Source organism: Acomys russatus, chromosome 27 (genome assembly GCF_903995435.1).
Source record: "Acomys russatus chromosome 27, mAcoRus1.1, whole genome shotgun sequence".
Classification (NCBI taxonomy): Eukaryota; Metazoa; Chordata; class Mammalia; order Rodentia; family Muridae; genus Acomys; species Acomys russatus.
Genome location: NC_067163.1, coordinates 25,585,623 through 25,600,872, shown reverse-complemented (window position 1 = coordinate 25,600,872; position 15,250 = coordinate 25,585,623). Strand labels below are relative to the sequence as shown.

Below are 15,250 nucleotides of genomic sequence, written 5' to 3'. Positions count from 1 at the left end.
ATTCTGTGCCCGTTATTAAAAAAAAAAAAGCTGATGGCATATTCCTCAACATGAGTTCTTACAATGTTTCTCTTTTCCTTTCTCAACTTGAAAAGTAATATCTTCCCTATAAGCTGGTTTGCCAACCAGGTGTGCCTCCTTTGAAAGACAAATGGAGAAACAAGCCCACCCCCTCCCCTACTTATTGTCACCCCCCTCCACACACACACACACACACTTGCTCCTTTAGGCAATAGATGAAGGTGAAAACTTGAGAGCAAAGAGCTGAGGGTAAAAATCACACTACCTCTCTGTTTTATTAACAACTGGTCTGTGTCCAGTTACCTATGTCCTTCCCTTGGTAGTACATAACATCACTTTAATTTGCACTCTATCTCTGCATTAAGCAAGAACTGTTTTCAGAGAACTCTCAGTTGAGTAGCCTGTGAGAACAGGGCTCCCAACTCCTCTGTACAAAAATACAATGACACTTAGTAGCACCATAAAGTGTTTGTTTTCCATGAATAAAATACAATGGCAAACACTGAGGCATCCACCAAGTCAGGGCCTCTGACAAACTATCAGATAATCACATGGAATGGTTCGCTCCGATGGCTGGTAATCTAATATGGTGGCTTTTTTTTTTTCAAGCTGAAGAATCAAAATGAGATCTCCCTTCGGAAATATTGGTACCCTGTTCCTTCCGATACTATTACAAGCTACATTCTTGTCAGCACTCAGGCCAAGACAAAGATCAGGGTGGCATTCAGTTTTCCATTTCATCAGTCCTCAAGATACCCCAGGTGATGGGGGACCAAGGTGACAATGGCTCAGTGGCACCATTGTTACAGGAGTTGTGTAATACTAGTGAGCAAGTGGACTGCACACAGATCAGCTGTTAAAGAACCACAAGTGATGAGGGGAAGTTCCTAGCTAAAGGCTTGAGGTAATTAACCAGGGAAACAAACAAACAAAAAAACAAAAACAAAAAATGGAGTTCAGTTCCCAGGACTGCTAGAAAGAGATGGATATAGAGAGAACAAATGACTTTTTTAGGGTAGCAAAAATATGCTAGATAACACTACAATGACGGACTTCTGTCATTCATTATACAATTGCCCAAACCCACAGGAGCTGATCACTAAGGTAAGCTAGCAGTTCCAGACAAGGATTCACTCCTGAGGGTGGAGGGATGGAGCAAATGTACTGCTCCTGCGCAGAGAATGATGGGTAATGATGAGGAGTCTATGCATATGTGAAGGGGAGGGGCAGGTGGAAAATCCATACCTTTGCTGAACCTTTAAAACTGCTGTTTAAAAAATGAGGATTATTGGTTTTTTTTATCTCAAACAACTTAGTCATCAAATTCTTTCACTCAACCATAACTGTTTACAAGAAGAAAGGAAGGAGGGAAAGAAAGAAAGAAAGAAAACTATTGGGAAACACACCCTAGGAGACTCCTGGGCTTTCTTTTCTTGGTTTCCTTCTATCACTTAAAAAAAAAAAAACAGCATTGGAAACCCCCACTTACTGAGAAGTGTGTCTTATGATGTCTATAAAGCTCAAAATTGCCAGGAAATATCTGAGGAAACTCCCTTCAAAGAAGTGAGTCCTCTCTCCCGAGATGGTCATGTCTGCACTCTCAAGAGGCAGGCATGCATTACAGCGGACTCAACCATCACTCAGCCGGGTTACAGAACATTCTTCAGATTTCTCAGGAAAAGCCAGCCCTAACTCTGACTTGATGGGTACACAAGGACTTTAAACAAAAGAACATGACCGCCAACCCAGACTCGGGGCTCCTCCCTCTAACATGTGTCTAATGCCTGTGAGAACAGAGGCTCGACAGGGCTCACAGTCATCCCGGGTTCTGTGCAGTCACCTGAGATTTCTTTCTACAAAATGTGGCTGACTCGGAAAGGAGGAGTAAAGAGACTTGGAAATGTTTCAAATTTGGCAGTATGAGTCTCCCTGTTAGAAGAGAGCGACACTCGGGGCTGTGTTTCACGTGGCTTTGGCTTGTGCCCAGGTCACCCTGGGTTTACCTTGAAAAGCTTTCCTGGAAAGCCGGTGAGGCTGCAGAAACACTCCACCACGTGAGAAACCAACATCTCAAAAACAAGCAAACAAACACAAAGACAAGACTATCAACGAAGCCCAAACTCTCTCCACCTACCTGGGAAAGCGTGTGGATTGGGCGACCCTCTCTTAAGGCACTTAGAACAGAGGATGTGCACGGTGTAGTGCAGTCCAGGCCATTCCTGAAGTAGAACATTCAGTTCCTCTACCAAAGGGGTGATGGCTTGCCATGCGGTCCATATGTTTGGTAACGACGCATGGCTGGCAATGGACAGGGTGTCTGGCTGCAGGACCCCCTTGGCAGGCCTGTAACTCACTACCACAGGCACTTTCCCTCTATACGCAAAGATCTGAAACTTCCCGTCCGACCTGTGCACCACGTGGCTGTTGATCTGGACGCTGTAGCGTGCAAACAATCCAGGTGGAAAGGTAAAGGGAAAGCTGTATTCGATCTGCAACTGCTCGGCCACGAAAGACTGCCCGGCGAGGTTGGTCCCGTTAATCCAGGCCTCTGCGTGGGGCACCTCATTCTGCACGTAGCATGGGAACTTGTACCAAGCTGTGGAGCCATTCAAAGGCTTGCCTTTGGGTTTGTTGAGACAGTAACAGAGTCCCATCTTCTCCAAGAGCTCCAGTAAGAGCTGCAAGTCCTGCTGGGCCTGGACGTGAGGTTTGAGTAGCAACCGAATAACGTGGGCTGGCAGGAGCCCATGCAGCAGAAAGCCTTCTACATAATGATGAAGCTGGGTAGCCCGGAGTGGGTCCTGACCTGGGGTGGGCACTGCTCTAGTGAGGAAGCTTTCTCCTTCCCCCTCGCCCTCTCCACTGGTCCCTAGGAGCAGTTTATGCAGCAGCAAAGAAGCATCTCTCTGGAAAAAGACATTGAGGATGTCAATGAGGCGGGTGAGGTTGTGGAAGACATGTTCCTTGAGGGCCGGGCTATCCTCAAAATACAGCAACTTGCCGCTCTCGTGCAGGTAGGAAAGGGCGCTCTGCAGCCGGTCCTCAGTCAGACCTGCCTGCAGGCCCAGGCGGGCAGAGTCCCACCAGCTTAGCCACAGTCGTTGTGCCTGAGGTGGCTGGAAGTGTAGCTCCTCTAGCACTTGCCAGGAACGTGGCAGGACTCTGTGTAAGTTGGGGAAGATTTCTCGGTGCTCTGCTACAGAGAGCAGCTTGTCACGGAGGCGTTGCAACTGGTGCGGGTCCCTGCAGCTAACGGGCAACACGGGGGAAAGGATCTGCAGCCGGTGGTTTAGCAGGTACTGAAAATGGGCCTTGCGCCTCCGAAGGTTCTTGTCTGAGACACCGTAGTAGGCTGCGTGGGGGCTGGCGGACCGCAGCTCGAAGTCCCGAGCCAGGGCCTCGTCCACCACCTTGGCTAGCTGGCTTAGGCCCTCGGCATCGTGCTTCTCCTGCAGGGCAATCTGTCGGTGAATGTCCAGACACTTCTCCTCAAGCTCCCTCTCCCGACACAGGTCTGCATGTGTGCCCACAATGCACACCACAGCGTGAGGCACACGGGCCCCGACTCGATGCAAGAAGGAGCCCACCGTAGTAGGAAAGCGGCGGGGTTCATAGGTGGCCAAGTTGACCACGAGCACATACAGGGCTCCTGGGGAAAGGAAGAAGGGCTGTATCACCTCATAGCTTTCATCTCCAGCTAAGTCATACACAATAAACCGCAGGGCCCCGGGAAGCATCCGCAGTCCAGCTGGTCACCTCGATGCCCTTGCTCCCAAGGGGAGGAAAAGGTAGGTAACTCTTCTCTTTGTCCCCTCCTCCTTGTCCTCCCTCCACTTTGTCCTCAGTGAGGCAATGTCGAAGCAGGGTCTTTCCTGCCGCCTTATGGCCCATCAGGAGCAGCTTGAGGCGGGGCTGCACTGCTGGCTGGGAATGAGCCAGTTCTTTTTGGTAAGCTGCAATGTAGGGGATTCCCTTCATGCAGACTTCGTAAGGGGGCTGAATCAGTGGGTTGTCCTTGATTTTCCACAGTCCTACCCGGGAGAGCTGGCCAAAGTTGTCAGGCAGAACAGCGATCTGGTTGCCTTGAAGCACCAGCTCCTCCAGTCCAGTCAGCTCCACAATGGAGTCCGGCAGGTATCGGATGCGATTGTTATCCAGCCACAGGGTGAGAAGCCGCCCCAGCCCGGCGATAAGAGATGGCACTGAGGTGAGCTGGTTGCGACTAAGGTAGAGCTCCTCCAGACCAGCCAGCGGCAGCAGCGCAGCAGGGAACTCCTCGAAGAGGTTGGAAGAGAGGTTGAGCATTTTGAGCCTTTGCAGGCGGCTGAACTCAGGGGGCAGAGCCTGCAGCCCGTTGTTGTCTAACATGAGGCTCTCCAAACTGGCCAGCTCACAGAAGCCACTGGGCAGGGTGCCAAGCTCGGCCCCGCTAAGCCAGAGAATCTTGAGGGCGCGCAGGGCATTAATATCCTCAGGTAGGCCTCGAAGCCGGTTGCTGGATACGTCCAGCTCCTCCAGGGCAGCCAGTTGCAGCAGCTGCCGGGGAAAGGCGGTGAGTTGGTTGTGGTCCACGTCGAGGGTGCGCAGGTGGTTGAGGCAGGAGAAGGAATCTGGCAGATGCGCTAGCCGGTTGAAGCTGACATCCAGCTCCTCCAGGTGGCCGAGGGCACCCAGCTGGGCAGGCAGAGCTGGCAGCTGGTTGTGGCTCAGGTTGAGCTTGCGCAGCTCCCTTAGGGCGCTCACCACTTCTGCACCCAGGATGGTCAGCCGGTTGTGGCTGACGTCCAGCTCGGTAAGGTGGTGGCCTAGCTCCGCCACCGCAGGGGGCAGTCGGGCAAAGCGGTTCCTGCGCAAGACCAAGACGCGAAGGCTGCCCAGAGCTGACCCCAGACCTTCAGGCACATCCTCCAGGCCGTTGTTCCCCAGGTTCAGCACCTCAATGTCCCCGATGTTGGCCGGCAGCACCAGCTGGGGGGCGTCGGGGGACTCGAGTGAGTCGCCCCCGGCCCTCGGGCAGCTGAGCGTGAGCTGGCGCAGGTTGCTCCGCAGCTTCCTGGTGCGCAGGGCGGCGTCCCGCCACAACCTCACCGTCTTCAGGTTGCCACTGTCCTTGCCAGCCATGGCGGGGCCCCGCGTCGACAACCCTCACTCCGGTACTGGAGCCCACAGCTGCATGCCGCGCCGCACCCCGGCGGGCGCCGGGATCCCGGCCCCTCTCGCTCCCGCTGCTCCCGGGCCACCACCCCTGCGCGGCCGGCAGCCGTGGGTCCTAGCGCAGCCAGCAGCTGGGCGCCCACAGCTGGGGGGCAGCAGCGATGCAGGCAGCTCTGGGGGGCTCCGGGCAAGCGGCTCGGAGCTGGGCTGCGGCCGCCAAACGCGGCTCGCATTCTCCGTGCTCCCGGGCCATGGGCGCGCCGGGCAGCAGGGCCGCCGCCCGCCGCGCCGCGGAGGATGCCTGCTCCTCCTCCAGCTCCGCCCGCCTCGCGGTGCCTCGGTAGCCGACTCCGGCCCCGCTACCCTCGCAGCGGCGGCCAGGAGGCGGGCGGCGTCGCCTCCCCGAGCTGCAGGAGGAGGCCGGCGCTCGGCTCCGCGGCGAGCATACTGCGGGCGCTGGGCCGGGGCGCCGAGGGTGTCGGCGTCTCCTTGTCTCCGTTTCCCCGCGGCTCGGGGCGGGAGCGCGAGCGCCGCGTCCCCGGCGCTTGGGAGGGTACGATCGGCTAGCTACAGCGCCGCCCGGTGGAGCGGCCCCCACGTGACCGGCGGAGGCGCCGCTTATTCCCGGCACCGCCCAAGGGGCGGGAGTTGCAAGCGAGCTCAGGCTGCGAGGTTTGGGGGAGTCAGGAACGGTAGGGTCGGTGCCCTGGACCTCGTCCCGCGGTGAGTTGCATCGGACAGGATCCTCGAGGCTGGAGTCGGACTCCGCGGTCTCCGGGTTAGGTTCCCCTGCATCAAGTTCTTTGTTGGCCCTGGGTCCCTAAGGAATTCTTATTCATCCCTAACGCATAGGATTTAGCTGGTTTCCTGGCTCATCCCTTCCAAGCACAGCAGGCAGATAATTCAGGGACCTGAGTTTCAAAGACGTTTAGAGCAAGAGGGTGGTTGAACAAAAAAGGCAGCGGGGGGGGGGGGGGGAGTAGATAACATTAGTAGATACATTAGATTAGTTATTGGGGCCCAATTGTATACTACGTCAATTGACTCCTAGTTTTAAGCTCCCCTCCCTGCTTTGAGCCAGCACCTCTCTTGGCCTGCTGTAGGTGGTTGGGTGTCTGAGGCAATGCAAGTGGTCTTATCCCGGCTATTTTATTTAATGCTACAACTAAACGAAACATGCTACATCTTGCATCCGACATCCCAGTTGGGGGTCAAGAAAACGACGGTAGTGTCCCGACAAATTTTCCCTGTGCAGTGTTCGGCTTAAGTTTACTTCCATCGACAGGAAGTTGTTTTGAGATCGTATCTATTCTAAGTAACCTCAGAACTTATCAAAGCCTTGAAACCTCTCAAGATAATAGGTATCACCTCCACCTTTGCTTCCCAGTTGGCTAATCACCTTATCTTGGGAACCATTGACCGGTAATGGCTGGTTGAGGACAGTCACTTTAACTGAGGGTGTGGCCACTGATAGGCTGCCAGTGCCCCAGTTGTTGGCCCCACACCATGCAAACAAGGACAGTACAATTGGACTCAATTGATTCTAGAAAGCAAGCAAGCAAAGAAGGGATGAGAGGAGAGGAACAACAGTAAATTAGAAGGAAATTGACAGAGGAACACGGGCCTCAAATGCCTACATGTGTGGAGTAAAGCCAGAATGTGATAAACAATTAACCAGTTTGGTTCAAATCCCTGAAGCTGAAAACTATTTTTTTTAAAAATCCCTTGTCTTTTGTGTGTGTGTGAGAGAGAGAATCTCATGTATGTATCCATGTTCAGTGCAGTTGTCTTCAAAGAGAGAAACTTGTAAAAGTAACTTTTAGTCTCCTGATGTAATTGTCCTCTTGGAGGCTTGCTGCATCCATCTGCTAACGTAGGCCTAGTCCTGGAAGCTTCTAGCCTCCATACAATCTGATCTAGACCTAGAATGTTTTCAGCCTCTGAGGGTGACTGCTGAATAAGATCACCCTTACTTGTTCTTTCTGAGCTGGTTCAACTCAGCAGTTCTGGCTCAGCCTTTCCAAGCTGACTGATTTTAATCTGGCTTCTCAGTGTCTGACTGAATTGCTCTGCCTGGCCTCGTACTAACTCTAACAATTTGTTCTAATCTTCTGACTGCTTCTCATTCTCTGGCTCTTTCTGTTTTCACCTGTGTCTGGCATGTTCTCTCTTCAAACTGTCTCTGTAAAACTCATTAAAACTCCCTCTGAATTCCATGAGCTGAACTGCCGTGAACTCAACCCCACTGCACTGCCTCTCAACCTACTGACCCAGCTGAACTGCCTGAAAAGCACTGACTAGAACTCAGACATCTGCCTGCTGCTGTCTCCTGAGTGCTGAGATTAAGGGCATGGACCACCATGCTTAGACCTAAGCTTTTCTTTACCTGAAACTTGCTCTATAAAAGACTGGACTTGAACTCAGAGATGTGCTTGCCTCTGTCTCCTGGGATAAAAGGATAAAAGGTATGTCTGTATTTTAGCTTGATCTTATAGGCCTAGGTCTTTGGATGTGATCTCTTGCCGGAGCAGCCATGTTCGGAATTAAAATTCCTCTACAGAAACTGATAGAGAATCTGCTTCAGTTATGGTTATCAAGGCCTGACATGCATCCTGTAATAAGAATGCTTCCAGGGTTAGTCTTGGACACCTCAGGTAAAACCCATAATTTAACAGCCGACATTTATCTGAATTCACTCTGAAGGACTTCCTGAGAAATTAAACACACAAGGATTCTAGTATTCTCTTTGAAGTGGTGTGTGCGTGTATATTGGGGGGGGGGGTGCGCACACGTGCATGTGTGTATTCTGAATCGTGGAGACTAACCTTTTTGTTTTTCTCAAAAGTAGGAAGGGACCCAAAGATAATAAGCAAGGTATGATCTGCCAGTAAATATTGGAGGGAGGTTTGCTAACTCCACAGGTAGGATGGCATATTTGAGCACGTATGCCTAACCCCCTCCTCCCCCCAAGGAATTTTAATTCAGAACATAGCTACTCTGGCAAGAGATCACATCCAAAGACCTTCTAGGTCTTTGTGATCCTGATGGGATGCAGACACACTGGGCTGTGGTGGGGAGACAGAGGCAAGCAGATCTCTGAGTTTAAGGCCAGCCTAGTATAGACAAGTTTCAGGCAAAGAAAAGCTTAGGTCCAGGCATGGTGGTACACACCCTTTAATCCCAAACAATTAAGGTAAAGTAAGTTTGTAGAAGGAAGCACCCATGTTTGAAAGTAATGTCTACTTGAGTGGCAGACAAAGTGACAAATCAGAGAAAGAGTTGACAGACTAGGATATGCCCAACTCTCACAAGAACAGAGAAGAAAGGGAAAATACTTAAGGAATAGACAGAGAATGACAGAGAGAGAAGGCAGATTTACCAAAAGAATTTCAGAGAGAGGCTGAAGAGAGAACAAGCTAGACACAGGTGACAATAGAGTGAGCAAGAGAATGAGAAGGAGCCAGAAGATTAGAAAAAAATGCTAGAGTTAGTTTGAAGTCAGAGAGGCTGAGAGAAGCCAGTTTGGATAAGCCAACTGAGAGAGGAGTTTGATCCAGAGCAACTGAGTTGAACCAGCCAGCCCAGAGCTCAGAAAGAACAAGTAAGGATGAGTTTATTCAGCAGTAAGTCTCAAAGGCTAAAAACATTCTAGGCTTAGATTAGATTATACTGAAGCTGGAAGCTTCCAGGACGCAGTAAGTCTCCAAGATGACAATTACAACAGGAGAATAAAGGTTACTTCTACATCCCCCATCCACAGTGTTCATGAGTGTGGGCTCTGAATTGTCCACAATTCTGCTTTTAATAAAGGAAATAATCTGAAGCTGAGCCTGAGGAGGAAGCTCAGGCAAGGCCTCAGTGCCCTGCTGCATCTTAAATAGCTCCATTTAGGTCCTAAAGGGGTTCAGATGTATCCAAATAGCCCTTGATAAACGGTTGCCCTTTGAAGCCAGCTGAAAATTACTATCCTTCCATTATAAATGTCTTCAGAAAACTCTTCTTCCTCTGTCATTTTGTTTATCTGATGAAGAGAGCTGAGTGGGGTCTGGGGCCTCTGAGCCTTTAGGCCCCTTCCTAATCCTGGCATAAATGAGGGGAATGAGTTTGTCTACAAGGAATTATTCTCTATTTGCAAAGTCCTGCAAGATCCCTATGGCTAGAGAGATTCCCCCACCGCCCCCCCAACACACACACACACACACACACACACACACACACACACACACACAGAGAGAGAGAGAGAGAGAGAGAGAGAAAGAGAGAGAGAGAGAGAGAGAGAGAGAGAGAGAGAGAGAGAGAGAGAGAGAGAGTTGGAACGCCGGGTCTCTGGCATGTGAGGCAAGGTGTCTTCGGGGAGCAATGTTCATACTGAAGAAGCTTGGGAGAAGCTGTACAAGAGCCCCCTGAAGCTAGGTATGGTAGTGCATGCCTGTCACTCTAGCACCTGAGAGGCTGAAGCAGGAGGATTTAAACTGTGGCATGATGTTTCAAATAAAGAAGAAAATGGTGCTCTTTGAAAGCCAGTCTACTAAAAACTAAATGTTAATTCAGGAGAAAGAGTATTTTAAGTAACAGAAGGAAGGAACTGTGTTCTGTGTAACTTCTACCATGGACACCCAACTTGGCCTCCTCATTCCTGTTCCAATTCCAAGTGCCAAAGGGACATGGCCCCTCCATCTTCTAGAACATTCTATGTATGAAAGGCCTTAGATTTCAGTTGCCAACAGCCTCCAACCTGGATGGGGAATGCTATAGTTTGGGTCTGAGATTTCCCCAATGGCCCACGCACTAAGGCTTAGTTCCTAGCGTGTCACTATTGGGAGGTAGCCAAAATGTTATGAAATGAGACCTTACTAGAGGAAGTTGGGACACTGGAGCTGTGCCCTCAAGGAAAATAATGGCACAGTATCCCTCCCACTTTCTCTCTTTAACATATCAGCTTTCATGAAACAAGCACCTACACACACACACACACACTCTATCCTTCTTTGACAAAAAGCACAAAATCCAGCTGGGCGTGGTGGCACTTGCCTTTAATCCTAGCACTCGGGAGGCAGAAGCAAGTTGATCACTGTGAATTTGAGGCCATTCTGGTCTACAAAGCAAGTCCAGGACAGCCAAGCCTAACACAGAAAGACCCTATCTCGAAAAACCAAAACCCAAACCAAACCAAACAAACAAACAAAACAACAACAAAAACACCAAAAAACAAAAAAACCCAAAACAAAACAAAACAAAAAAATCCTGCAGCACCAATTGATCCTGATCCTGGAATGAGCCAAAATAAAGGCTTTTCATTTGAAAAGTGATTGTTAACAAGTAAGATGAGGCAGTGCCTTATGCTCTTTTAAAAGGAATCAAACATGAGCTCATCCTAAGGTTGTTCATGGGACACCACTAGCTGTATGCCCACATGGCTTCTCACTGATGGATGGGACCCAGGTAAAGACAAGCAGGAGCCACATCTGTTAGCATGAAGTAGCACATTTGTATATTTAGGCCCGTGGAATATGGTCCACTGTATCTACCTTTCTCCCTTTTCCTAACACGGTCATCTCAGTTTGGCAAACAGGGACTCTGGTTTATCAGAGGTTCTCTTGCCTCAGAGGTTTATCAAGATCATGGATCAAATCTCTGAAGCTTATGAAACCTTCCAAGTATAAAAGTCTTTTTATTTAACCTGCCTGTCTTCCTCTGTTAGCTCTTGAGCAAGCTACTCTGTGAGCACAACAGCCCATGCATGGAGCCTTGGCCTAGAGTTTGGGGCACACAGTCTTTTCAGGGATGGAAAGTGTGTGTGTGTGTGTGTGTGTGTGTGTGTGTGTGTGTGTAAGGCTGTGTCTTGACCTATGCTGTAGAACTGTGCCTAAGGTGACTGGAATATCATAGATATCCCAGGATGTCTTTTTTACATATCTGTATCTCTATTTACATATTTGTCAATGCCAGGCTGAATGGAGGGCCAGCATGCGCCCATCCCTAGCTAAGACCAGCTGCAAACCCCAGTTGAGTTTTCCCATCCCTACCCATCTTTCCATCTTCAGCATATTTCATTCTTCTCCATCTTGACAGCTTTCTCTCTTGGTCGGATGCACACCCAGGGAAGCTTCAGTGCCATCCAGGTACAGCTGGTCCCCTCCATTAGCTCCACCACCATCAACGTCATCAGGCTCACTCTTTCAAAGGTCACTTCGCCTTTTCCTTCCCTGCGAATACTCATTATTGAAAGGGAAAGCTTCCTCTGGACACTGCCTTCTTCCTTGGTCTCTAAGGTATTTGGCGTCATATTACAGTTTGGGTTTTTGGGGTTCCTCCCCCCGCCGAAAAGAACTCTGTAAGGACTAACTATTTCCTCCCAGGCATCAAGTTTGGGGTCAGAGTAAGTGTTACCAAATGACTGAAAGCATGGATTAAACTGATCAGGATTCCCTGAGCTATGGACAGCTTCGTAGGATAGACCTTACGTCACCTGCCTTTCTTACGTACATTATTTGATATGCATCAAAGAGGCATAATTCTAAAAGTCACGAAAATATGCTCTGCCATGGATTTTTAATTTTGTAAGTAGCAATTTAATCATTTTGTTGAAGTGGCCTAAGGTTCGAGTCCACACAAAACTGAGGGGTTTCCCAAAAGGAGAAGCATCTGCACTCAAAACCAAGCAGCCCTGGGAACTGAACACAGCTACCACCGCCCCCACCCCCCCACCATCCCCTGCCCCACTGGGTCTTTTAAAAAGGAGCTTTGTGTGTGTGTGTGTGTGTGTGTGTGTGTGTGTGTGTGTGTGTGTGTGTGTGTGCCTTGCTCTTCTTTTTTTGCTTTAGGAGTTCCAGAAAACACTGTGTCCCAGAAACGCAGTTCCTTCAGCCGCTTTAGACTCTCAAAATAGTTCTGATTTCATTCACTCAGCTGCCTGCCTTGGAGTTCAGAGGACACTCGTGGCTGAAAGTTTTAACTAGGTTTGGAGTAGGTGAAGGACCTGTCTGGGCCTGGAAGGAAATTTGGTAATCAATCAACCCTGCAGAGGTAATGACAACCAAGAAGCAGGGCCAGGTTACTGTGCTTCAGGAGACCATGAACTTGAACTTCCTCCCCTAGACGTCTGGGAAGGCTGACTATGGCGTCTCTTGGAACAAGTTCAGAACCGTTTAGAGCGATGGTCGTTCTTCTCTTTCTTTCCCTCTTTCTGTTCCCCTCCCCCCTCCAGTGGCCTCCATTTCTGTAAAACCAAATATTAAAAAGGAGAGGGGCTATTCAAAAATCTTAGAGGTGAGGCTTATCTATGCCATCTTTAGCCAAACAGGAAGGAGCGGTATTGCAAAATGTTGGCTACATCTAAAATTACAAGAGTCACATGAGGACTTGCCCCGCTGTCCATGATGAAGGCAGCCGTGCTCAAGGCGTGACTACTTGAGCAGAAATTTCCACCATTGTCCTTATTTCATATGTAGAAAATGAAGGCAAAGTGGTAGAATCATGTCATCCAGGCTGTCATGACTGAGCCGGGATGACTGATACATCTGAGAGGTACCACGGGTCACAGCAGCTGAGTATTAAGAATTTCCATGGCACTGTGTGCTTTTCATGCCATATTGCACGTAATTCTCTCAAGCTCCCTGAGTGGTAGCAGCCTCCCTAGTAGGTTCTAATATCCCCAGAATTGAAAACAAAACAATGGGAGTAGTAAGAGCCACGCTGAAAGCACGGCAGAGTGCAAAATGCTCCCGCAGCTGGTCGCTGTTGTCCATGACCTGGGCAAGGTAAATGAGATCAGTGTTGGGTTCCTGGGAGCTGGCTGCATCTTAACTGGAAGAGCAGTACAGAGGAGAGCTGGCATTGGCTTCAGGCGACATTGCTCTGGGCTCTTATTGATAAATTCAAGGAACACTATGCTGGGCAGGCAAAATAAAAAACAAAAAACAAACAAACAAACAAAACTTCTTAAACCAACAGTGTCCCTGAGCCACACACTGGAGTTTGACATCTGGTCCCATTACTTCGAGAAAGGAACACATGCTCTCAGCTAGATGCTATTTGATTTGTTTTACATGGAAGAGATTTTAACATCAGCATCTATACAACTTGTACCCCAATTAAAAAGAAGTTCATATCCTATATTTTGATAAGGATGTTTTTAAAGACTAATTTAGCAAGCTGAGATTAAAGGCACAGATCAGACATCTTTTGTTTGTGTTAATTTTCTATTTAACCTCACCCTTTCTTTCTTTCATAAATCTGCCTTGGATGTGCCATCTGGTTTAAATGCAAGCCAGTTCCTAAGGCACTGGGGAGGAAGCCTGAGACTAGTCACCTGGCTGCACACAGGGAGAATAAACAAGGCATTCGGGATGCCAGCTCCTCCATGGGGCAAAGGCGAATTACGCCAATATGTTTGTTGTTTGTTCTTTTCCTGGGTCTGCAGAAAACAAATTTATCTTGGAATGGGCAGCATTAAATTGAACCTTGCTTTCTTTCTGCTTCTGGGTCATGTGGGAACACATAGGCTCCCCATGGAGGAAAATAAACGGGGATGTACTTTTAGTGTGTCTGGACAATACTTCCAGCTGAAGATACTAGGCAGGGGACATTCGATTTCCCTGAAGGTCTGAGGACACATTGGGTTGTCACTTGAAATTCCAGAACTTTCTCTGGGGCTCTGTGTGTCCCCCTACTCACCACCACTTACCGGTTGCCCACCATGAGCAGTCCCAATCCTGCAGCAGATGTTGTCTTTCTGGGGGGCAGGGGAGGCAAACTGGACCAGAGGAAAAAATGAATAGAAAACACCTGTGAAATAACTATGGCAAGTGAGGCAGGCCATGGTTCACTTGGCACTTTGAAATGAAATACATGGGGAGGCCGGGGAGGGGATGCGGGGGGGGGGGATGGAGAGAAAGGGTGCAAGGGAAGCCCTGTGTCTGCTCTCTGCTGGGTGCTGAAGGTCAGGCAGGGAGCACTCCGTGGCAGGCTTTGTAAAAGGTGCCCCTCTGTAGCAATGGGCACTGCACAGCTGCTCACCACAGACTTCACAGGGCTCCAGCAGCCAGTACAGTCCTTCCACCTTCAGCTTTCACGTACTCCCTCCGAGGGTGGCATGTGTGACATAAGGACCCCACAGTTCTGCTTGGGATGTAGCGGCGAATCTGAAATTGTATGAACTTTGCTGACAGTGAGCCAGATCGGTGCTTGAAGATTTTACTTCTAATAGGTACAGTGTTTAAATTTTACTGCATCCCACTTTAAAAAAAAAAAAAAAAAAAAAAAAATATATATATATATATATATATATATATATATATATATATGTTTTAGTTAGGGCTTTGTTGCTGTAGACAGACACACCATGACCATGGCAACTTTTATAAAGGAAAACATTTAATTGGGAATAATTAATTTAGTTTCTGAGGTTCAGTCCATTATCATCATGGTGGGAGGTATGGTGGCACACAGGCAGACATGGTGCTGGAGAAGGACATGGGCAGCTAAAGGAGACTGTGTCACACTCAGCATAGCCTGAGCATAGCAGAGCTCAAAGCCTGCCCCTACAGTGGCACACTTCCATCAACACGGCCAACCTACTCCAACAAGGCCATACCTCCTAATAGTGCCATTCCCTACGGGTCAAGTACTCAAGCCCATGAGTCTATGGGGGCCATTCCTATTCAAACCATCATACTAACTTATAAATGGGTCACACCTGATAGTAAACCCTCCTTTTTGAACATTATTCTAATTTCAAGACTTATTTTAAGTATGTGTGTGTGTGTGTGTGTGTGTTGGTGAATGTCCACATGAGTGAAGGTGCCTGCAGAGGCCAGAGCAGAGTATCAGATCACCTGCACTGAGTTACAGGTGATTTATGAGACACCTGAAGTGAAGGGAAAAAAATATATATGTATGTGTATGTATATATACATATATCAATGTATATATGTATATACATATACATTACATATACATGTGTTAATATGTATATACGTATATCATATGTATATATGTATATACGTATACAGGCAGTATGTATACAGACATACATATATGTATATATATATTATTTATTAGGGTTGCTTATGGG

At 48.8% G+C, this 15,250-nt stretch overlaps 1 protein-coding gene across 1 annotated transcript in view; it reads right to left on the bottom strand.

Annotated features, from left to right (window-relative positions):
- Positions 1–5,271, bottom strand: part of Mfhas1 (multifunctional ROCO family signaling regulator 1) — a 95,055-nt gene extending 89,784 nt beyond the window's left edge. The window contains 2 exon segments of the mRNA XM_051170063.1: positions 2,156–3,743; positions 3,745–5,271. Coding sequence (XP_051026020.1) covers positions 2,156–3,743; positions 3,745–5,142 — 2,986 coding nt within the window. The 5' untranslated portion in view covers positions 5,143–5,271.
- Between the last annotated feature and the right edge of the window lie 9,979 nt (positions 5,272–15,250).